Raw genomic sequence first — 25,628 nt, 5'->3', positions numbered from 1 at the left:
GTGCATCTCATTAAATAACAATAATAATTTGTGGAGCACTTTACTAAATGAAACGCTTGTGACACATATGTGCTATTTACAGCACAGCATAATGACTTCATCTAGGTAAAGGCAAGAGAAATCTGCTGTCCTGTGAATTTTGCATTTTATGCAGCAACACATACACAGCATTTAACTGATGGTTGAGGTGGAGCTTCTTTAAACTACTTTATGCACAGTTAGTTTAGTCCACTGGTTCCCAACCTACAGGAGTGAGAACCAGAGGGGCATTTTTGGTGAAGATGAGTTATCTATCAAATGAAAGCTCTTCATAAGCTCTTTCTACTATTAAATGGGAACTTGTGAATTCTAAACCAATCCAATAACCAATCAGTTATTGATCAAAAACCACAAGACCTAAAACTATACACTCACTCACATAGAAAACCTTTTTTTTCTTTAATAAATGTCAAAATATTGTTCATCAAATATACTGTCATCCACATGTTTATTAAGTTTTAATATTAAAGACTGCATTCAATAAAAAAAAAGTCAGTCACAAAGATCATTTTTTGTTTTGGGCTCTGCTGTAAAGTTGGTCAAATGTCACATACTGCCCCTCTGGTTCTCACCCCCAGATGTAGGGGTTGAACCCCATAAATCTGAGGGGTTGTGAGAACATTAATGTCGCACAAAAGATGAACTTTTACTTTTCTCAAATCTGTGTTTCTTATATATTAGATACTTTTACCTCTTTTTAGTTTTCAGACAGTTCTTTAACTGAAATCATCTTAGAAGTGAAACTGCTTGCAACTTCTAAACATATGAGTAACAAGGGGCCCCAACATAAATATAATTGAGTAAAAAATATTGTATTTGCCTCTGAAACGTTGTGAAGTAGAAATATAAAGTAGCATAACACGAAAATACTCAAAGTACCTCATAATTGTACTTAAGGGTGGAGAACTCCATATAGCAGTGTGTGTGTGAGTGTGTGTTTGTGTGTTGGGGTGACTGTGGGGGTATAGCAGCAGGTGATCAAGGTGACCGGACAAGAGTGAGGTTGCCAGGTTTGGTGGCGCAGTATCCCTCCTCCTGTATGTCAGACTTCAGAGGGACTGGCATGAACACACTTGCACAGGTAACCCACAGTCACCTAACGTCTGCCAAACTCTGTCTTCAGGGTACACCAAGATCTGTGCACACATTTTCTTTTTTTATTTCTGATAGAGAACTGATGTCGGTATATATTGATTTACTTCTGCGTTTGAGCATTTCCACATCCTGCAAGGACACTTGGTTAGCAGTTTCCAACTTCCGCCGCTCAAAGACCTTCATGTGCACTGGCCTTGCTCAACTAACCTCTTGTACTCTCTCTTTCTTTCAATATTTCCATCCCTCTCTCTCTCATACACTCTTCACCTCTTTTGTCCTGAAAATAAATCCAGTGGCCTTTACTCTGATCTTTACGAGGAGAGTACAAGACACAGTGTCCTCTGAGGTGACTTCTCCAAGACTGTTAGTAGCTCCGTTAAAGGATTAAACTGAGACTTAAGGCTGGCTGTGTCAGATAGGATCACCAGATAAGAAGAAAGGGTCATAGAGAGTCACTGAATTCTGTAACAAATGTTTACTTTTAATTTACCACTTTTTCTTTCTGATTTTGTTTGTGGTTGCATGTGTATTTATTAATCCTTTTAAGCCATCGACAGCTCACTTCTACAGACAGCGTAACACTGACGTGCTGTAGTTTTGCATCCGATTAAGACATGCTCTCAGACTGTTTCTGCTGCTATTCAGCAATTCCACTGTGGTTGATTTTAAATATTCAATAGATAGACAGGTAGAGAGGCTGAGGAACAGGGAGAGAGAGAGAGAGAAAGAGAGAGAGAGGAGAACAAAGTGATGATGGAGAACAAGCGGTAGTTAGGTACAGTAGGTGGAGTGAGAGGAAGATACAGAGAACAGATTTGGAGATTGAAAGAGAAGCAGAAAGATAGAGAGAGGAGGAAAGCGGAGCTGCCAGGAGTCTGTCAGCAGCATGTGACAGGTGTAGGAGTTCATTATTCTACTGGCTTTACATACAGTGTCTATGCACTATGTCTCTGATGCTCTCTGCTTTGCCGTTATAAATGTGTGTAGTGTGTTCGAAAAGTTTTGTTAAAAGAAGGTCTTTCGTCATTCTCTCTCGTGTGTTTTTTTTAATGCTCTCATCAAGACCCAACAAGCAAACACATTGTCCCTTTTTTAATCATGGCACCTGCAGGCTTCATCTATCTGTTAAAGCAGCATCTTTTTCTGTTATTTAGACACAGGTCCCCATGACAAAAATGCTCAGTAATGGTGTTATTAGACATGACAGGACTATAGTATGTCAGACAGAGTTGCAATGCTCATGTGATATTAGGTACCTCGTGCGTAACACGGTACATTGGCACTGCTGGAGGACAGTGAGTTGGAAAGCAATCATTTCAGGAGATGGATTTTTAAACTTAATTTGCACACAACAACTGTTTATCTATGTGGCTTAAAGCTTTCATTTTTGACTACTGGGACAGATTGGGAGCAACATTATTCATCTGCAGTCATATTCGTGTTTACCTAACAAATATAAGTCCAATATGAACTCTCCTATTAGCTCTGTTTTTGGTATCCAATCTGTCTCCAACCACCAATAACTAAAGAATTATCTGTAATTTGCTCATAAAACATTTCACATTGATCTTAAACCAATAAAATATATATAAAATAAATGCTTCTAGTGTAGGATCAATACAGTCTACCTTACCTTACCGTACCTTATTTTGTATAATGAAATGAAGGTTGTTGTTCCCTTTATGCTACTCATAAAAACAAGTATTTAGTTTCCATAGTACTGCATGTTTAAATTGCATTTTGACTAAAAAGAGCCATTAATAGCCTTATCTTTGATGTATAATTCTAGCACCGTTTATAAAAGAATATTAAGTGTAAATGAAAATACTGATTTTCTTTTCACCCTCAAGCTATTTTTGTTAATACACAGTGCAAACTAACAAGACAACCCAACAGACAAGGAGCTTAGCACACTTTTGTAATCAAAATGTAGATAATGATGACTGGATAACAAGAGGATGCTGTGCAGAGAGTAAACTGAACTGTAAAAGTGAGGCAGAAATAGAATTTTGTGAGAAATTGTGCCCTTAAAACCTACATGTAAAGTTGCCAACAGATTTACGACGACTTTCAGACTTTCATGGCTGAAAGAGGTTTCATTCTCATGTATACATTCTTCCCCCTCTCTCTCCTTTCAGTCACAATAATCCCATCCCACCTTTACCTTTGTCAGAATTTACCTTTGTCACACTCTCTTGCACTTTTACCCAGCTCTCTCTCTCTCGCTCTGTAGGGTGCTGTCAGTGAACAGGTGTGCAGCTACTTCTCTTTATTAATGACGGGCAGGAAAAGCAAAGGGGACCCTGTGTGTGTGTGTGTGTGTGTGTGTGTGTGTGTGTGTGTGTGTGTGTGTGTGTGTGTGTGTGTGTGCGTGAGTGTGTTTGTGCGCGTAACACACTAGAGAACTGACAAATGCGGGAGTGACTGTGCCGCACGCTCCATCGACACAGTGACAAATGGAGAGGGCAGGAGACGTATATATATAAATATATATACACACACACACACACAGCAACACAAAGACAGAGGACAGTGTTTTCAGAGCTTGAAAGTTATTTGGTTTTGCTTAGAGGAGAGTTTCTGAAATTCATTCAAAGTTGAATTTCCTCGTGCCTGTCGTTTTGATGGAACATTGGAAACATTTCCACCCTGGCAAGTTGTTTAATCAAGTACTGAATTTTAAAATCTTGTTTTCGTCAAACAAGTGAGAGAGTCTGTCAGTGTGATGAAACCATATTATTTCCTGTGCAGCTTTGCCTGTTTGGAGGAAGTTGTTTTGGATTGTATTTTTGTTGTGCAATCATAACTCTTCTCTTGGTCTCTTGGAGTTATGATTTGTTAGTCATCACATATAGAACTAACAACAGTGACATAATTACATGTAACATGCATACATATGATCAGCTTCTGTGCCTTTTGTCAACAAGTCCCTAATACTTAAACTAATAGGTCTATATATACATTGATGTAATTGTGTCTTTGTAGGTGCTGCAGCCGCTGGTGTTAACATCATTAACTAATGTTCTGTTTTTCTCATTGTCTCCTTCTGGATACACTTTTCCTGCTAGCTTATAACTGTCATCACTGTCATTGCTGTGAGATTTTTTTTATTTTCTTTTTGACAAAGTTGAATGATGGTGCCTTTGGGTGTGCTTCGTATTTGTAGTTCTGTGAGCCTGATTAGCTATAACGACCAGTATTTTAACTATATTTATCTATTTCATAACCCCCCACGAAGCTCAGCATGTTACGTCACAGAGCAACAGCAATTGAAACGACTTCTGTTGCCAGAGTTGGTTGTTAAGACAGCACTTTTCCCCAAACGTGGTGCAGTTTTATGTATCTGTTGATTTTAGGTGGGTATACAGTAAAGTATACCTTCTATAGTTGGGTATTAACCATATACCTGCGTATATGTACCTCTACATCTTTGCATATTACTATTACAAAAGATATCTTACCATCTATGGTAAGGCTTTGCTTATGTTAGACATCTACAACTGCTTGGTTGAGGTCAGGGTGATTGTTGGTGGGAAAGGTGATGTGAACGACAGCAATCTCTGGGGTCGTAGTCAGACGCTTGTTATGCCCACCACAACCCAGACCTCCACTAGAGGAGGTTTTGCAGCACAATGTCCCTGCAGGAGACTCTCAAAGGATCACTAGGACCTACAAGACAAGGTTCATATGTTGATGATAAATCGATATTGCCATGCTAGCAATCCTGTTAACAAACCTTTTTACCTGTGTGAGCTGTTATTACAATGTTGTCTTTAAGGGTATGGGTTTGACCATATTGTTTTATGGGTTTTAATAGGCAATACATTACAATAGATACATTTCATTAGGAATATGAAAATTGTGTTGTATTTTTATTACAAAGCCAGTGAGCTGTGGCCTCTTTGCTGGACGACAGACCTGCATATTAAAAAATGTAAGGAATTTAAAGATTTTGTGATAACAGCAGTGTAATGCAGACACTGAAAGTACATACAGTTTATTGAGGGGATCCTTAAATGTGGTTATGTTTTCATGAATATTTATGAATATGATAATACCGTATTATGAAGGTTGGCTTTCTGCAAGTTTTTATTTACTTTGTACCTCTCATAATCAATCATTCAAAATGTTTTGCATAGAACAAACATTGCATAGTACATGTTAATTACAGTGATAAAATACTTCTTTGTCAAAAGCAATAAAGGTGAAAGAGTAAAGCAATGTGACAGGTTGATTCACCAGCTTCTGAGTTTTTCCCTGCAAAGAATTTTACTGATCTTTCAAGGACAGTTGTTCTATGCTCTTCTTCATCAATTACCTTCTTACAGTACATATAGACAAGCTAGCAAGGCTATTGAAAACTAGCTCACTGATGCCTTTGGCTGTGTCCATCAGTCACATAACCCTCGCATTACAGGTCGTAGTGGTCCCTTTAGACACTACTTTTCTCCCTGACTTAAAGTATGCAACCAAACACACACTCTTTCCTCATCCTGGTGCGTGCAAAAGATCATAATTCTGATACATACAATATTATGTATTGTACAATAATACAAGGAACATGTCATTAACCCCAAGACACAGCAGAAAGTGATATCATCCTGAGGACAACGAGTAATAAAAACAATCATTATCTGAATAAACGAAAAGTATATCATCCCTTTTCTGCGTATAAACCTGTCCAGTAAGCTAAGATTAGATTAAAGTTTAATGATCAACAAGAGGAAAGTGGACGACTGTAGAACCAACCAGTGAACTGATACAACAAAGGCAAATAGAATAGAAACAATGTGTGTTAAATATAAAGAAATAGTAAATGAAAAGGATTTATACATTTGAGCTTGGATGCAGGTAATGTATACAGTTCTCTCTACATGTTCCAACATGTTCTTCTTACTCCAGTTTCATCCCCTGACGTTTGCCATTCATATTTCTGTTATTGTTATTTTTTTAATTTCTCTAATTAAGCTGGTCATATCTGTGTCCTCCCCTGTGTTATCTAATTTGTTCAGTCTATTTCCACTCCTTTGATCTTCCAGTATTGTCATCTCCCATGTGTCTTTGTCTGGCTAATCCTTTGGTGCTTTTTAAATTCTATGTAGTTTCTTTTTTCACACTTACTTGTGTTTCTTTTGCAATTCAGTCTTTGCATTTTCCACTTTTATTCTGCAACAAATGTAGATTTCAAAACAGAACATGAAGAAGATGTTGTTTTTCTGCATAGATGAGGTTTAGTTTGTGTCGGTAACAGATGGTGGAGGGAGTGAAAGTATAGAGGAAACATCTTATTTACTTCTTACTTGTCCATTGCTTCTCCAGGGAGCATAGGCCATTGTCCACCTCACTCAGTTTTTGGCAGTTCTTTCAAGATCCCCCAAGATGTGCCCCCTCCCAGACATTTCTGCCAGGACACCTTTTCTCCAGCTGTTCCTTGGGCGACCCTTTGTACCTTGGGGGTTCCTTTTCAGGGCTTGTCAGATGATGTTTGTGGCAAGTTTTTTCCAATCCAACTTGGCTTTCTCCTTTGAATTTGTAAGTCTCCTGGACTGCAAACTTGACATGCTGGAGACGCTTGTGTACTCCAGTAACCCTGAGAGCTATGCTGAATGAAGTTTTATACCCCTGGCAGATTCAACCAAACCAGACAGGTCAAGGGAGGGGAGGCAGGCGAAGCGGTCCCTGGTCCTTCAGGTTGGGGGTTAACTACCCAACCCTTAAGAAAAGTGTGAGTTAAATAAACTTTGCTGAATAAATGGAGGAAACACCCCACCAACATTTTTATCTGAATAGGAAAAGAAGAGAAGGCATTTGGTTTAATGGGAAATATGACCTTAATTTTAAGAAACACAAACATTACCTCTGGTGTGAGATAGATCATCAGTCATCTCCTCCTTGATCTCATTTATTAGTGTGATTATACCACAGGTACCACATTTAATTTGACATTGATCTATTTATGTTTCTAATGCTTCTTTTCTTTTTCCGCTATCTTCCTCCTCTCATTTTCCCTTCCTTTTTGCTTTTGTTTCCTCTATCATTTTTCAATGAGAAGTAACTTGATAAGGGAAAACACTACCTACTTTCTTATCTCTCCAAATATGGCTCTCTACTGCTCATCTTCATGTGCTTCCTTTGTTTCTCCTCTCCATTCCTTCCGTCCCTCCCTCTATCTGTCCATTCATTCATCCATATTCTGTATACTTCTTCGGGAGTTATTATGGGTTATAAGAAGGTCAATGCGTTCTGCTTGCCACGAAAATGGAACTCATTACTTCTCATTAAGTACTTCTTGTCAAAAGTACTCCCTCATTACTTTTTTGTATTCTATTTTTCTTCTGCTTTTGCTTCTCATGTCATTTGTCTTTTCACTCATGGGCATTCACACTTATGTGTGTCTTTCTGTTACATGACCTGATATATAAAAGCAAGCAACCACTTTTTAAAACATATTTCACAAATGTCAGACCAGACTGATATGCTGAGGCTTATTTCCATGAATCAACTGGACATGGCACCAACACAGTGAATGACTCAAGAGACACATGGCAGAACAACTATAACACAGTTGGAAATGGTACTGTAACTGTGGCAAGCTTGGCCTCTAGCCTGACCAATCAGATCACATGTTTTTCTTCTCTTTAAGATAGTCCTCTCTGTTCCAGGGCCCTCTGACCATTTGGTGATAGAATAGTCCAAAGCAGCTCAGCCACAAAAGCTTAATCTCAGAGGAAACAGATGTATGCCATTTCAGTTAAATTAAATTATTACACAAGAATGGAAAGGTCTAATAGATTTATTAAACCAATCATTCAACCTTTTGGGGAAAATAAACCTAATATACTTTACCTTAAATATTTTTCTAGAATTATTTTTCAGCTTGAAAATGTTATCTTAAAATGGAGCACACGAATAGTGAGTGTATAAGGTGAAGGAGTCGACCGCCACCTCCTGAAGTCATAGAAATAGCTCAAACAAAAAGTGCACCTTGTGGCGTCGACCTGTCTCTGGTACACCAAATGACTAAATTGGCAGAGCACCCTGGCATGGGCCCTTTAAAAAGGAAGGAAAATAGGCCATTTGATGTGTTGGGTCACCACCAGATCTGCCCACACCAATTAACTGTTCCTCTTTATCCAACCCTCATTTCAGGGGTCGATTCACCAAGTGGTCATGGAACTGTGCCTGTGCAAATGACAGTGCTTTGCACCCACACACCTCAAATTATGAAGTAAAAGAGTCAAACCAAATGAATATAGGTTGAGCGATTGTATTTCTATTTATTGTTTATTTAACAGTGATGATGCACAAACATTTATTAGACCAGATTAAGCAAAAAGCCAATTTCCCTCTGTAGTGTCTGTTTGGCATATTTATTATGCTTGTGAATTCACTCATGTTTACTGAAATATGCAGAATTTAAATAGTGTCGATGACTAATTCATATTACAAATAATATTTACATTTGCCCACAGAAAAATACTGCAACAGTATTTAATGATTTAGTAGAGCATGGCATCCTGGGATTTAATGATAGATTTGGAGCAGTCAGAGAGTAAGTCTGAAGACTAAATAAATCAACTAAAATGTATAAATAAACTACTAAAATTGTGTCCTTGTGTGTGTTTTAATTCCAATACTGCTGTATGTGACCAGTTAGTAATATGTTTTCTTCATGTTCTAGTCCAAATATTTGCGCATATGTGATTACTTTGGAGGATGCTTCATTATTCTGGGTTGTGTTTGCATCACATACTGTTACAGTAAAGAGGTCACATCTCTTTTAGTACCTCTCATCCTCTTACTCTCAGCATAGGCTGGACTTTGAGCCAGAGTTGAGGAGGTTTGGGCCAAAGTATTTATCAGTGGGCACATACAGTGGGATCCTGTTGGGATGGGGGACACTTAGTGGTCAGTTTAACTGCCTGTTAGTTGTAGAATAATTGATCCAACATGTTTAATATCTTTATTAGGAGAATATCTTCCAGAGTAGCTCAAATGAAGCAGATGTATGATATAAAATATAATACAAATATAATAAAGATGTATTGAACTTGGTAGTTCCTACCTTGGTGATTGTAGATTGTTTCTTTTATCACTTTTACTAAACCATTCTTTATTCTATATGTTTTTTTAGTGAGATATTTTCCTTTCAGTATGAATACAAGTTGACTTTGGTCAGATTTAACTTTTGTTTGACATTGTCTGGCTGCCAGTCGGTCTCCAAGGTGTAACTGAACAGTATGAGAAATAGTATGTTATTTTGTTGTTACTGTTGCTTTGTCACTGTCCAACAAAGCCAACCCTCCATACAAGACAGACACTCATCATCACTACAATACACAGTTAAATTTCAAAATTCAAGTTAAATGATGGTTTTGCAGTAGCAGTTTTGGTTTTAATAAATGTCACGTGTTTTGTGTGTGCGTGTGTGTGTGTGTGTGCGTGTGTGTGCGTGTGAGGGTGAATACATTTCAGTCTGTTTGGTAGCATCAGACAGAGGGCAGATTGTGGTCAACTCCATTTATTCAGCACTGACGCTTGTATGTGAACGTTTGTGTTTATGTGTGTGAACATGTGTGTGTGTGTGTGTGTGTGTGTGTGTGTGTGTGTGTGGCACTACAAACCTTGTATGCTGATAGATGCTGTTGTAACTCCATTGCACTGAATGAAGGCCATAACCCACACATGCATTACCATATTCATACAGCTCACAAAATAGATTGCTTTGGTGTGTGTGTGTCCGTATGTGTGTGTGCGTGTTTGTGTAGACCACTGGTTTGTGCAAGAGTGTAAGTCATTTTGAGGAGTCATTTTGAAAATGGCAAACACACTCCATCTCTCTCTTTCTCACGCTTTTTCTTGCTCTCTCTCTCTCTCTCTCTCTCACACACACACAAACACACACACATACAGTATGTCTTCTCGCCATAAAGCTCTATCTAGGCTAAAGCCTATTCTCATAAAATGTGTTCAGAGAAAAGAAGTAACCATCAAGTCGACTGTGTGCTGAAATTGAACATCAGCACAAAACACTAGGCCAAATGGCAGGTACTCTCTCTCTCTCTCTCTCTCTCTCTCTCTCTCTCTCCCTCATTTTAATCTTATTCTTTTCCCTTCTTTCTCTGCTTTTTCCTCCTTTTTTCCCTTCTGTTCTTTTCCCTCTCACCTGGGTATAAATTGCCCTGCAGTGATGATAGACTTGTGCGTGTGTGTGTGTGTGTGTGTGTGTGTGTGTGTGTGTGTGTGTGTGTGTGTACTCGCACTGTCTTTTTTGGACCGTGCTCCCGTTTTTGTGTATGTGTCTGACTCCCTCTGTTTTCTCTTGTGTGAGTGTGCATGTGTGTTTGAACCTGTTTGTGAATGTTGGGATCATTACCTGTGTGTGTGTGTGTGTGTATGTGTGTGTGTGTGTGTGTGGGTCAGGTCAAGCTATTATTATGGCAGCAGCTGTAGTGGTATTGCAGGGGATTGTGGGAGGTGTGCAGACAGGCTGGGGGCTCTGAAGGGCTTTATTTTTGAGTGACAGGCCTGAACAACCCTGCACAAACCACACAAAAGTCAGGCCGATTAAATATGATAAAACATGCATGCTTATTATGTTCAATATCACTGATAAACTATATTTATCCAAAAGCATTTCTTTTGACTAATGTGTAGTCTGCAGGAAAACTCCAACATGTTTAAAAGTTGTTATTTAACAATTACTAATTGTTGTGGGTCTTCCTGAAAAGCATCCTCTGAGTGAAAGAAGTTTGTTGCAGGACCAGTGACAATGAGCAAACTGCTGTTAGTAGAGCACCTCCCACAGAAATGGTATGTGTTATCGATCACACACTGGGAGAAAGGCGACCCTGTGCAGTTCAGCACCATGGACAGCGACCTCTACAAGTGGCAGTTGGTACACTGTGACATTACACCGCTTCATCAGCTCCACCTTCATAACACATCAATAGAAAGGTGACCACCTTACAAGATAACACATTTCAGAAAGTTCTGCACTAGGCAACAATCATATAACAGCTGTAACTATTCACTACTTGCGATTCACATTGTGTAACATATTTCAGAATTTGTCTCTTTAGTCATTCATCAGGGCTTGAAAACACCTTTTTAGTTGAAATCAAGAGATATAAGATTTACTGTAGCTGCAGGCTTATGTAATGTTTTAGCGAGTTGAGCAGGAATTCAAGTTTTGAAAACTAAAACTGAGGTAGCTCTATATTTTCATTCCATTTGCAGCCATGGATTTTTCAGAGAGTGTTTGACTGCCCAACAGCAATAACTTTACAGCCAAACGTTGATGTTGATGTCACTTTATTTGAGTCGTTAGAGTCGCTGTTAGTGTCATCGGCTACTACTTGCCCTCATCTTAATGCCACATCCTGCAGGGCTGATGGTGCTGTTGAGCCTGACACCAGCATGAATGGTTTAGAAGAAGACAGGTCTAAAGAGGTCAGTGTCCACATGCACCCCATGACCCTTCCTGGGAGTGACGAGATATGTTTTCTTGCTACCTGGTAGCTGCAGAGGGACTGGCTAGAGTTCTCTATGACAGCAGATGCAGCTCATCAGCTCACTGTTTCAGTCAGTGTAAAAACTGTGTGTCCTATTTACACCTGAGTGTAAGTGATTTCTCCTTTTTTTTTGACAGATTAGGAAAGCAACGAGAATGCACTATTTTTGTAATTCTTTTTAAAGATGTTCTCCTGGGGAGCATACCACCACTGAATGGGTATCACTTTTACTATGCGACTATGTGGTCACTTGCCCCTCTGCTATAAGCCTTGTGTCTCCATTGGATATTTGCTGTAGCTCCTGCACCCCTTCACCCTTCATTTCACGATCTGACAGTATCATCAACAAAGTATGATATTCAAATAAGTCTTCAGTTATCCTTCCAGGAGCTTACATAAAAAGTAGAACCACTAGAAAAAAAAAAAAAATTCTCTTTCTGCCTCAAAGATTTTAAGTGAAACATTCCACCACATAATTGAATTTCCAATATAGTATCAACAGGCTAAAAAAGAGCAGAATAAGATTAATTCTATTTAGCTTTTTTTTTAGCCAGTTTTGTTTGCTTTAAAAAACACCCAAGAATCACTAAATAAAATGTATTACATTTGTTTTTGGCATACACATCTAGCCATTTAATTCTCCTCAAAGCATACTTTGCTACATACAAGATCAAATACACAGAGAAGATCAATTATTTTTATTCTCTGTGTTTTTGCTAGTAGGCTACATCCTCACTTAAGATTCATTTCTGGGGAAACCTTGAGGAAAATTGTTTCAGCCAAAAGAAAAAAGTCATCTAACTCAATATTTAGGTTTGTCACTGTATGTGTATGTGTGTGCATTTGAACGTGCGTGTGTTTTGCCCAAAAACTCTCTGCACTTTTCCAAACTCTGAAACTTTGCCATTTATCCAGGGTTATTTCCATCCGGCTCTTTTGGAGCATCCATATGCAGATAGAGCTGACGGGAATGATATATCTGCCCATGCTAACACCTCGCCCACACATTTAATATGTCTACAGTCACACAGCTGCACTCGCCCATACACACTCATACTGCAGGCTTATATACATACACCCACTCATGCACCTACATTAATACACATGCACAAGCACGTGTAGCAGCAGCGATGAATGAATTATTGGGAGTTTGCTTTGGTTATAACCTGCAGCAACATATGGCTCTGTCATTCTCATGTGATTGTGTGTGTTTATATGAACGAGGTGTGTGTGTGTGTGTGTGTGTGTGTGTGTGTGTGTGTGTGTGTGTGTGTGTGTGTGTGTGTGTGGGCATGTGTCTGACCTGTGTTAAACATTGTCTAAAACAAAAGGCATTAGTCCAGTAGACCAAACTAATGTGATTTTCTATTAATGTAATGCCCTGGGTGCATCCGTGTGTGTGTATTTGTTTAAGTGTGTGTGTGTGTGTGTGTGTGTGTGTGTGTGTGTGTGTGTGTGTGTGTGTGTGTGTGTGTGTGTGTGTGTGTGTGTGTGTGAGATCCTCTGTGTTAGGTGTTGAATATACTGCACTCACACCTTCAATTTGTGTCAGCTCATTAATTTACAACCACCAAGTCAGGCTGGTCTATTCATTAGGCCTACTTAATTTTCAACACACACCTACAGACACACACAACACACAAACACACACACACACACACACGCATTTTTCCATTACCATTCAAACCTGTTAAGTCTCTCTCATACACATGCAAACTTAAAAACACTCTCACATTCACATAATGCTGAAACGCACGCAGAGTTTTTATGACTGTAGTCTTCTGAATATCTGGCAACCTTGTCAATGATTAAATGACTGCTGATGAACACTCTGTGTGTGGTGTGTGTGTGTGTGTGTGTGTGTGTGTGTGTGTGTGTGAGAGAGAGCGATAGAGACATAGTGAGTGATGTGATGAGTACTAAATCATTTGAGGGGGTGAGAGAGTGATTGTGTGTGCAATAAATCTGCTTAGGTGTGTGTGTGTGTGTGTGTGTGTGTGTGTGTGTGTGTGCGTGCGTACAGCGATACTACAGTAAATCTCTCCTGCCTCTGTATGACTTAATACATATTGCTAAATCTATAAATGTAACCAATTAAGTGCGTGGTTGTAAATTTGCGCTGCAAACTCATGCAAATCAAGTCTTTAAATCGTTGCTAGAGACTTGACTCAACACAAATTACACTTGACACATTTTACAGAGTGCTGAAACATGTTTATATTGACTTACAGTGGGAGCCATGATAACAATCCACATCCGGCGAGGAATGTCTGACTTCTGAGTGACATTTTAGCATGGGGGGCGTAAACTAATGCTATTTTCATGTAGCCACATCAGGGTATATAGGGGTGTGACACAAAGCTACTAAATGTATCTGTTTATGCGAAAAATATCTGTATTCAGGTGTAAACAAACAAGTGGGCGGGGCTTATACCGGATGTAGTTATTGTCCACACCCCTTCTATTTAACTAGAGTTAAATTGCTCTCTACTGCCGTTTAAATTGTTATACTCCTTCTATGTATATGTATTAGGTGCCAACGAAATATAAAAACACGATACGTATGCTATAACATAATATTCATCAAATAATAAAACATGATTTAATCCTATTTAATCCTATTGGAAAGAAAGAAAGAAAGAAACAAAGAAAGAAAGAAAGACAGTCCAAACTGAAGACATTTATAATCATAATAGAAAAGAATGTTTTTGTTGGAAAATACAAGATCAATCATCATACATGATTGCTGTTTATAATGAGGGGAAGACTCAGATGAATATAATGTGATCTAAAATAAAGAGAGGGAATGCTGTACAAAAATGGGCCATTAATAATGGTTAGCTATAATGGCCCATTATAGCTCACTGGTCGTATAAAAAATTCTATAAAATCTATAAGATCTATAAAGAAAGAATATGAGTGACAGGGAGATTGTTTTATATTGTTTCTTTGGCAATATTGTTCTTTACCTTCAAGGCAATAAAACATTGAATATAAATTTGAAAGAGTGTGCGTCTAGTGTGAGTGTGTTGGAGGAGGCAACTTGGCCATTTTGCTTGCACTTTTGAGACGGTCCCTAACTTCAACTCACAATTCGTGAGAGACGCAGTGGCTATAAGGAGCACCTTTTTCATACTGTTTCTAAATGGTTTTATGGACGTTTATCCTCCATGTACGTCCAAGATCCTGACACCAGTGTGAGTTAGTAGTGTGTGTGTGATGTGTGTGGATGTTTGTTGAGATGGCCACTCAGGTGCCAGGGAAAAAAGACAATGTTCGATTTCGTTTAGAGCGCATTATCTGTTCGTACATGTATTTGTTTGGAGCTCTAATATACCCACTGCTTATTGCCAGTATAACATAATAAACAAACATGAGGAAAACAATAAGGAAGTGAGGCTATGGAAGTATTTTTGGGCAGATGACAGATCCAGAGGCTTTATCGCTGCAGGGTTGAGGCTTTAATTCAGAAGGAAGGCCTTGTGGCAAGCGCCCGAGGGCTTCAGTTAAAACAGAGCACATCTATCCTCAGACCATGAGGGAAAAAAAGAAGTCAGAGGAGCAAAGAACAGAGAAAAGAAAAAAGAGAAGGAGCGGAGAGGGAGAGGGAGAGGATTGGTGGGGGAGAGGAGGAAAGTCCATTTGGGAAAGCTCCTTGTCATTTTCCGTCCTGACCTCTACGTCTCACCAGCTCCTACTTGTCTTCCATCTACAACTTGTTTTCTGTTCGTTCCGGTTGACCTGATCTCACCCCGACACCACCGCCGCACTCTTCCTCTCTTATTTTTTTCTCTTTTCATTTGGTCTTGACCTCCTCTTCTTTGAATCTCTATTGTCTCTCTCACTCTTTCTTCAATTATCGCTTTTCTCTCTCTCTTCCAGTTTCGAGCAATATATAGGGAAATGCAGTATATAAATTATGGAAACATTTGGTTGTAAAAAATTAAATAAAAGATTCATTTCGTCTTTTTTTATTATTTTATCAGATGTTCAATTGCAAATCCTACAGTTTTTATTCATGCAAACCCCTCTGTTTATGCCTTTGACTTATAGAAAGTATAACATTTATCTCTTTTAATCCTTGCGCCGTTGCCCCCTCCAACACGCTCACAATAGACGCACACTCTTTCAAATTTATATTCAACGTTTTATTGCCTTGAAGGTAAAGAACAATATTACCAAAGAAACAATATAAAACAATCTCCCTGTCACTCACATTCTTTCTTCATTTCTCATTTTCTGTCACTCTTTCTCTCTGTAAAGCATTCCTTCTCTATAAAGAATAGTTTTATATCTTACATAAAGTCAGTGTTTTTGATGATTGTTCATGTTTTGCTTCCAAACCTATTTGAGTTCTGATCTATTCTCAGTTCCCATCAATGTTTCTCCCCCTTGCAGTTAAAAGCCGGGACGCATTTGGCGTCTGTATAATGGCCTATAAACAGTGTTTCTATCACCACATTCTCACTCTTTTTCCGTCTCTCTTTTTCTCTCCTCACAGTGGATGGATGCATAGACTGGTCAGTGGATCTGAAGGAGTACCATGTTCTGGCCGGTGAGCCTGTTCGGGTGAAATGTGCCTTGTTCTACAGCTACATTCGAACCAACTACACCATGGCCACCAACGCCAAGCTGCGCCTCATTTGGTACAAAAACAAAGGAGACGCAGAGGTAAGATCACTCGGAATAATTGCTGATGAGGTAGGAAATGGTGGGAGGGAGGTGTGTCAGGAAGTCCAGCACTGACAATGATAAACTGAAACAATCATATTCAAATGTAATTTATCCTATGTGGTGCTTATACTTTTCATTTTATAGTTAACAAATCAATAACAATTGTTTATAATTCAATTTATGACATATTTAGCCATATTTAATGACACAGAACAGCCCTGTGATGACAGACCTGCATGGCCATCTAACGCCCATTGGAGATCCTTGCAGGGATTCATGAAATGTATTTACTAGAAGAATCTTCCTGGAGACTCATGGGGAAAAAAACATATGTCAGGTGGAAGTAAGTAAAAACATGATCTCTCCTGACAGATAATCTTCCATTAAAGTCAATACAAACCGTATGTAATACTCAAAATACCCAAAACATTCATATGACCCGGGTGGTCATAATGTTATGCAGCGCCATACTGGGATGCACTGTGTGTTGTGACACCTTTCTATCAGGACCAACATTAACTTTGTCAGGAATTTGAGCTACAGTAGCTCGTCTGTTGGATTGGATCTCACGGGCCAGCCTTCGCTTTCCAGGTGCATCAATGAGCCGTGGCCGCCCATTACCCTGTCGCCGGTTCACAGCTTTTCCTTCCTTGGACCACTTTTGATAGGTACTGACCTCTGCAGACCGGGAACACCCCACAAGAGTTGCAGTTTTGGAGATGATCTGACCCAGTTGTCTAGCCGTCACAATTTGGCCCCTTGTCAGCTTGTCAGTCAGCTTGTCAACTTGCTTGGACAAAATGTTCACTTGCTGCCTAATAAATACCACCCACTGACAGGAGCCATGATAACCAGATAATCAGTGTTATTCACTTCACCTGTCAGTGGTCATAATGTTATGGCTGATCGGTGTATATACACTGTAAAATATCTATATGTATTCATATAATATACACTGTCTATTAGGGATGCAGAATCATATATTGGGTCGATAAATGATCGGCTAATAAGCGTAGCTAATACGAAGGCAACATTGCTTTCATTGACTTAAAGAGTAACTTAACCCCCAAAACATTTTAGTGGAAAGTATTAAAATTCTACATATTGTGCTATACATATGCATAGTGATCTCCCCCTACTGGTTTGAATTTCACAATTTTTCTTGAATTTCTTCCACGGTGGATCAATAAAGGAACATCTCTATTTGCTGATCTGGAGGCAGGTGCTGTACATGGTGGCAGCTTCCATCACCAACAGACCCTACCCCCCTGTCCGCCCCTATAAAACACCTCCCAGCTCTGCAGACTGTGTCCTAACACGTAGCCGTAGCCTGACCCACAAACACCAGAGAGTGCAGCCGCTAGTTTAGCAAACATTACAACACTGGTTCCACAAAGCTCAGGCAAGTCTGACAGCAGCTGCTCATACCTGGTTAACTGGTTAATCTGTGACAGGGTCTGCCGTCTGTCACTCTGGCCAGTGTGACCGCCTGCGTCACACACTCCATAGCCACCAGGCCACGCCCCCTGTATGATTCACTCTTCTGCATTTTTTATGGGAGGAAGCTAGCAGAATTTTCACATGTGTACATGTTTTTAGTTTTTGAGGAGGACACCAGGATTGCTGCTTGCAATATATATTCCAAAAGGACTTCAAGAGGAGGGGAAAAAGTCTGCAAGTTTTAACACAATTTTAAATCATCTTTGCTCACTACATCCTAACCTTTGTTAACCTCAAGTGTGCATAAAGGTTATGAACTTCTTTTTAAAATACAAAAATGTGAAATTATCCATTATCTTATAGGTATCGACCACAAGCAGCAGGTCTATTATTAGTATGGGTATACATATATGTATAAAAGATTATTAAGTATGTTTATTTCTGCATAAGCAGTCTACTATAACGTATATCGTTATGTTGTACATACTGTAAATATTCTGTAATTTGGATCCACACCAAGAATCTGACGGTTTCTTTCTTTGGGCTTGCTTGTGTTTGAGTAATGGCCAAAACACAGAAACTAGAGGGACTGATAAATCATATTGTGGTCCCATGTGCTATAATAAAATGTTGTCCCCCTTTCCCAGCAGTTCTATCTGACTAATAATACAGGATTTGGCTGGATTACATTTATATGTGACAATACATGTAATATGCATCTCTAGTATATAGAAACCTGAGTCATATGGATAGAGCTTTCACATAACACATATTGGGTGCTTTTACATTTAATGGTATCCCTTTCTGCTCCACATGATTGTAATTCTATTCCCAGTGTTATACCAGCTTGAGAGGGAATATCTTTACTTCAAACACTAATATCATTATTTCAGTAGTTATTTCATTAATATTGTCTTTGCATTGTGTCCTGTAGGAGCCTATCATCTTCTCGGGTCACAGGCTGAGTAAAGAAGACGACTCCATCTGGTTCAGATCTGCTGAAGTGGAAGACAATGGATTTTACACCTGTGTACTAAGGTAAACTGAGCACACAGCTTCACATAGGGCTGTTCTAAATTCATTTTGACCAATTGCTTGAGGCTGTCATGAGTTAACCCTGAAGTAAAATGACTAAATGTGAGTTTGGGCAGTAACCTAGACTCTGCTAGGAAGCACGGTTCGGGCTTATTTCTGGTGCAGCTGGGTGCATCGTTGATAACACTTCACATAAATACTGCTTCTCTCCCCAGATGGGAGCTAGGTCAAAGTACACTGAGTGAAACACAGACTTTATTTTGAAGTTTTACTTCCAGCCACATCACATTTGCTTCATGAGACTAAATAAACACAGCAAGGATTTTACCAGCATGCAGACAAAACATTTTTGGCCTGACTCTGACATGCAGAGGTGCTCCTAGAGTTGCTTCAGTATTGTTGATTTCATCACATGGGAAAAACCTTGGAATAGATTTCTGAGTTCTTCCTCTACCCAGGTGGCCCATTTCCATGGCAGGTGCAAAAAGCAGCACAGTTTTTGGTATTTGAATAAAAAGAATGTGAAGTTTTATTCAAAACTACTCAGTATCCGTCTTGAGAAAATAATGCCCCATGCCCTCAGTGATCAATATTTCAAAACACAAACAAATTCCTTATAAAAAATATTGCTCTTTTTTCATCAAAATTTTGAGATATTCAGCAAGAATATAAGCTGCTATTTATTTTGGTCAGTCGGCAGCACATGAGGAGTTTATCTTCAAAAACGGTTCCATCATTACTTCATTACATTTGCTGAGGTCTGTTTAGAATATCAAAGCACTGCTCATGTTTCTAGATATTGCAGGTGTGTGTGTGTGTGTGTGTGTGTGTGTGTGTGTGCACCTGCATATTTGCCCTGCTAGTTATATGGAATGCTGCCAGTTTAGTAAATTGAATATTTACAATATGGCTGTTGGCACCACAGCAGAATTTGGCCTGAGTCTTATGTGGCCCTTTAGGGATACGCATACGTGTGTGTGTGTGTATGTGTGAATTAGTTTGATACTACAGTGGTGGTGGGGTACCAACTTGTGTGTTCAGTTGGCTTTGTAGCCTAGAACAAGGCTCACAGTCTTGTTCACCTCCGTGTGTGTGTGTGTGTGTGTGCATAATGAACTGAATTAAAATATGCCCTCTTGTAAATCTGTAAAAAGTAAATATTTTGCCTACAGTCAGCCAATATCCATAGGGAAGAGCACATTTCCTGCTTACTCTCGAGTAACCCTGGACTATGTTTTTTTTTTCCTTTTTGTTTGTTTTAACGTAATAACCTTAAAGGAAAATTCAGCTGTTCTTTAATCCGGCTATTTTATGTGTTTATTTTCAGTAAGACTAAGCTTTTGAAAGGATTTATGTTGAGTTTATGTGAATTTAAGTTTATTTTAAAGACTTCAGTGGGGTTCTTGGTGTTTGCCCATGACATATAATCAGAATGGACACAATTATCAGATTCAGACCTGGTTTGGAAAATGTCTTAATTTTCCTTCATTGGGGGCTGTTTTCAAGGTCAAGAATAAACTTGTACACTCAACTTGGATCTTACATTTGTAAGAATAACATTTTAATATTTCTGACATCTTGTGATATTTCTCTACACAACATGTTGGGTAGAGAAAACAAGACAGGAAAATGATTACCCAAACTGTCTTTTGTAAACATCCATCCCAGTTTACAGAAGGACTTCCTGGTTTAACATTGACTTACAATACTTGGAAGTGCTCACTTTAAGATTTACATCCACATAAAGCAGTTTTGATAATCATGCTAAACTCTTGGTTTGCTGCACTTAATTGTAGTAATGTTTCAGTTTTCTCAAATCTCAGCAATTACGTAGTGAGTATATCATCATAACTGAATGATGGCCAAAACTAAGAAAGACACAATTTTTAAACAGGAATTATTCTTGAACCAAAGAGGATCCACATATTGAGTTTAGTGAGATTCCATCTTTGTTTCACTCCTTCCATCATCTGCTATTGAAACTCTACAAGCTGGTTGCACTAGAGGAACAGCTCCCCTATTGTTTTGTGCCATAAATCACCATCTCCCCTCTCTACTTGATCCTGTTTGTCTTCCTCCTCTGCAGTCGGTACCTTCACCAGCTTCACTCTCCCCCCTTTCTTTCCATTTGCACCTTTTTCTACATCACCTTCTCCCTCCTACTTCCTTTTTTTTTCTCCCACACCTAATCTGATCTCCCTTCATCTCACCAGCTGCCTCTCTTTCTCCTCCATCTCCTGGTTTTCTTCTCTGGCTTCTTGCTTCTCCAGTTCCATCGACCTCCCTTTCTCTGTCACCCACTCCTCCTGTTTCTCCCTGTCTGCACCTGATTCTCTTTTACCTCCCTTCATCACCCTCCCCCTCATCCTCCCCCGCCTCTGCTCTCCTCCCACCTCCTTTTCCTGCCAGAGCTTGACACCTATCCTCCTTAATAAGCTCTCTCTCCCTCTCTCTCTCTTTCTGCCTTTCCCTCGCTCTCTCAGCATGACAACCTAATTAGGGCTTGGTGTCTGTCATTGTCTCAGGGTCTCTTATTAACAGACACACACACACACACACCCATAATACAGCACCTCCTATCCTAGTGGGGAGCTACCAACTGGATCATATTATATTACGAGGGATCCAATGGGAGAACGTACATGTATTTATCGCCTTTGATCTGATATACTGTATGTTGTTGTTGCTATTATAAGGAAACCTTCATATGTTGCCCTTTTTACGTGCCCAGTTCCAGCACACTGAGATAAAAGCAACGTTTTTCAGAATTAGTTTCACTGACATGAAATGAAGTCGGGTTTTTACGGGGACAATAATAACGTTAGGTTAATCTCAGTTGCAGCCACAACCTGCCTTACATAGATAAAATGTGTATAATGTATAATTTTATATAAAAATGCACAGTTTGATACATTTATCACCATATGCTGCCAAGGTTCAACAATGAATCTTCTCTTATATATGTCAACTTTACAAGAATTGATGTAATGTTTCACCTTGACACCCACGCTGCTTACACATTTTGCAAATCACTATAAATGTTCTGCCTTGGTAACAGTCATCAACAGTGAATTCTAGGAGAAACAAGGAAAAGAATATGAACTAACGATATATTGGACAGCGGGAAAACAACATTAGGATGGCCAAGGAGGCAGTTGAGTTAAGTCTGTCTCACTGTCTCACTGTTTCACTATAGGCACATCTCCAATTGATGTCTTGTGTGAAACCATACGGTAGAAAACAAACTAAAATGACTGATATCTTATGTGGATATTAACATGAAAAGTGCAATAAACTGCACAAATTGCAAAGTAATCCATGGAAAATTTGTAATATCACAAAAAGGACACCTTCCTTCTAGCCCAGAGTGTGTAATTAGCTATTAGCATCGAGTGATCAAGTCACAGTTCTGGATTTTAACATGATGATGGATAGTTTTGCACAGAAACTGAAATGTTTATTTTAAGGTCTAAGACAGCTCACACTGTTACTGGCTGTTAATAGCTGTTTAATGAATATTGCAACAGTCAAACATTTAATGTGTGCAGACTCTCTTTTCATGATCATGTGTGGCTGCTAAATAATACTTTACACACCTGTATTTTTTGATGTGAGTGAAGCTTTTGGAAACACTGCAGATATCTTATATGTGGTTTTGTACTAATCTAACACATCTGGCATACATCTAGTGTCTGATATATTTAAATGGTAAACAGTAGACGTTTCATTTATGCAAAGATTAGCTTTTAAATGTTAATATTACTTCAGTCTTAACACATGCTGCCCGTTCCCACAGACAGTTCACATGTATTTTACCGGTTTTCAGCAAGTTACCCTTTTCCCAAATAGTGAAAATATCCGTATATAAGTTTCCATAATAGCAATGAGTTTTTTACCTCTCCACTGCATGTGCATCTTTATCCATTTGTAAATGGGAAACCTGTATATATTGGCTAGTGTGCATTCTCTTACCTGCTACTTCATCCCTCCATTCATGTGTTGCCCTCCCTCCACTCACTAATCCATCCATCCATTCATCTGTCCATGCCTTATCTTTGTCAGTGGTGATAGATGTGTGTGACAGAGAGGGTCAAGGGGAAAATGACATGTTTCTATGGAATTTTTTTTTAATAGTTTCCCTGTAGTCTTCTTCTGTTCCACTGCAGCTGCCATTTTGCTTTTCTCTTTAGTATAACTTTGTCCAAAGTTACAATATTTTAGGTTCTGTTTTCCTCCCTCTATTACATAGCTGATATTACAGTGGTGTTTTGCACTGCTTTTAACAAATGTCTGTTCTGTTTGATGTAACTTCTTTGGTGTAGTTTGGCCTTTATTGAGCTATTCTGGCTGCTAATGGTCGTGCTAACCCAGTTTTTTAACCCAATGCTGCCTGATACAGAGTATTATAATCTTCTGATGAGTTTACATTGGAGTCATTCCCAATGTGAGGCCCAAAACAAATGTCATGAAGAAAAACTGATTATAAGAAATACTTGTTGTGTCTTGTTGTGAAAAATCTGTGTCTAATTCTTCATAACAAGATTGAACTTTGTTGGCCCAAGGCAAACTGATTGCCATTCACACTCAGCATTGATCCTTTTCATGTCCCTTACAAAGAGGCCCAGGCTCCTTTAATTCATGCAGTATGCCCTAGGTCTGCCCCGAGCTTTGTAGCTGCTGGCATATGATATGTCCTATTCTCTCTGAGTGCACAAGACCCTGGAGCTCTCAAACATCCTGTCTTAACTTTGTTGTAAACAAGAATATCAGTATGAATGAAGACATATTTGCAGCTGTGTCTTTCAACTGTTGGTGAATGCTGTCCAAAGACATCAACACATTCAACAAAGTTTATAGATTTCTAATTTATAGACAAAAAACCGTAGGCTGGTTTCAGTCCTCTGGGACACTGTCCACGTCTCCAAATTGTTTAGTGATTTGATAACTATGTATCGAATAACAATGTGAAGAGAACATGACAGTGTGAAAGGGGTTGCTCGTAGTGATGAACCTACCTGAAAGCTGCGTCAAGCTGCACAGAGCAGATCGAGCGGGGCAGGAAGTCAGAAACAGGAACAGCAGAGAAAATCAAATTTTCAAAATAAAACACCTTTTTCAGACTACCAATCTTAAAAACAGACAAAAAGAAACTATTTAATTACGTAGTTTACTTACCCATGCTAGAGGGACAAAAATTAAGTAAATATGATAAAATCTGAGCAAGTCAACAACATCTGGCAGGAAAAATGCTTTTAAAACACTCCCAGTTGGGTATAAAGCCATGCTGAGGACGGAACAAAAGAGATCCGATATTTGACGGTTCTGATCTGTGATGGTGCTGTCTGCTTTTCATGCCCAGTGTGCAGAAGTGCACAGGCACAAAAAGGACAGGTGATGGTAATAGGGTAGGTTCCATTAACAGCTTGTCTCCTTGCTATAATGATCTTCTGAGATTATCTCGTATAGAAAACACATGATAACTCCTGGTTAAAGCATTTTGGCGTGTTATGTTTGTAGCTGTAAAATTGTCTGTGTTTCTCATCTTCTTTTGATTGTCTGTGGAATCAAATGCTACAGGGCGTATTGCTGTTGTTTATACATACTTAATTTCATATTGAATGCTGGGATCCATCTTTTACCTGTTGATTTTCAAAACACTGCAGCTCCTTAGTGTCGATTAAAGTATGTGGGCTTGTGTGAGCCAGAAAGGGAGGACAACCTGCAGACACTGTTATAAAACCAAAGGTGAACAAGCATTAAAGGTAGAGTGACATTCCCTCTCAGGAGAAAATAACTGGAAAATAACATTGTCTAAGACACAAGGTACAGAGAAAGAAAGATGGGCACAGGGAGTAGGAGAAAGAAATGAAAGCAGGTGGGTGGGAAAGAGATAGAGAGGAGAGGGTAAAGAGAGAGTCAAGGAGAAAGTAGTTCAATTGGAGGGATAGGGATAAAGGGTAAATAGACAGAGAGAAAAACAGGGGGATGCTGATAGAGCGAGAGAGATGGAGGAATGAGTAGAAGAAAAGAAAAGCAAAAATCCATTTTCTCTGCAGGCCTAAGGACCTCAGTAGGGGAAGAGGGCATGCTGCGACTGCCCAAGACCCTCTATACAACCACTATGATTAGGACCCCAGTACACACACACACACATTACTTAGAAAGAAATTGATACGCACAGTGAGAGGTCTCAGTTTACTATTGAGGCTGTAACACTGTGAGAAAGACTTTGCACCAAACCTCTATCCTGCCACACTCGACTATCTCTGAGAGTTGGGCAGAAAGAGAATCAAAAACTAGAAGGACACACACACACACAGAGAGAAGAGGACAAATAATGAGAAAGACAGAGGACAAACTGATAGAGAAAAGGACTCTGAGAGAATAAAATAATGAGTGTTAGATAGTGAACAAGGTAGCGTGAGATGAGAGATTTCATGCCTCTGGCTTTGCCCGTTCTTCACTTCAACACATCGTATTAGATGGAAATGTAACATGTTCTCTGTGTGGGAAAATGACTGACTAGCTGGCTGAAAAGCTGACTGGCCTCTGGGATAGTGAGTTTGTGAATTGGTTGGCTGACAAGCCAACAGGGTGGGTGTGTGGTTGTTTCATTTGGTGACATCTTGGCAGGACTCTTGGCTTGGTAGGGTCGGTGGCTGGTTGGTTTGTTGGCAGGGAGGCAGGCGGATTGGCTAGCTGGCTTGTTGATGGGGAATGACTGACAAGGTGGCTGTTTTTCTAGATGTCTGCACTGCATGGTTGACTATTTGATTGGTCGTTAGCCTGGCTGGTGTCACCGGCCATCTCATTGGCAGACTGGTTAGCACT

General features: G+C 39.3%; 1 protein-coding gene across 5 annotated transcripts in view; it reads left to right on the top strand.

Moving 5' to 3' along the window:
• Positions 1-25,628, top strand: part of il1rapl2 (interleukin 1 receptor accessory protein-like 2) — a 363,155-nt gene that overhangs the window by 210,951 nt on the left and 126,576 nt on the right. For all 5 annotated transcript variants that reach the window (XM_051419083.1, XM_051419084.1, XM_051419086.1 and 2 more), the window contains 2 exons: positions 16,150-16,319; positions 18,697-18,800. In XM_051419083.1, coding sequence (XP_051275043.1) covers positions 16,150-16,319; positions 18,697-18,800 — 274 coding nt within the window. The remainder of the gene's footprint in view (positions 1-16,149; positions 16,320-18,696; positions 18,801-25,628) is intronic.

This window comes from Dicentrarchus labrax, unplaced genomic scaffold (genome assembly GCF_905237075.1).
Source record: "Dicentrarchus labrax unplaced genomic scaffold, dlabrax2021, whole genome shotgun sequence".
Classification (NCBI taxonomy): domain Eukaryota; kingdom Metazoa; phylum Chordata; class Actinopteri; family Moronidae; genus Dicentrarchus; species Dicentrarchus labrax.
This window is presented reverse-complemented; position numbering and strand designations above follow the sequence as displayed.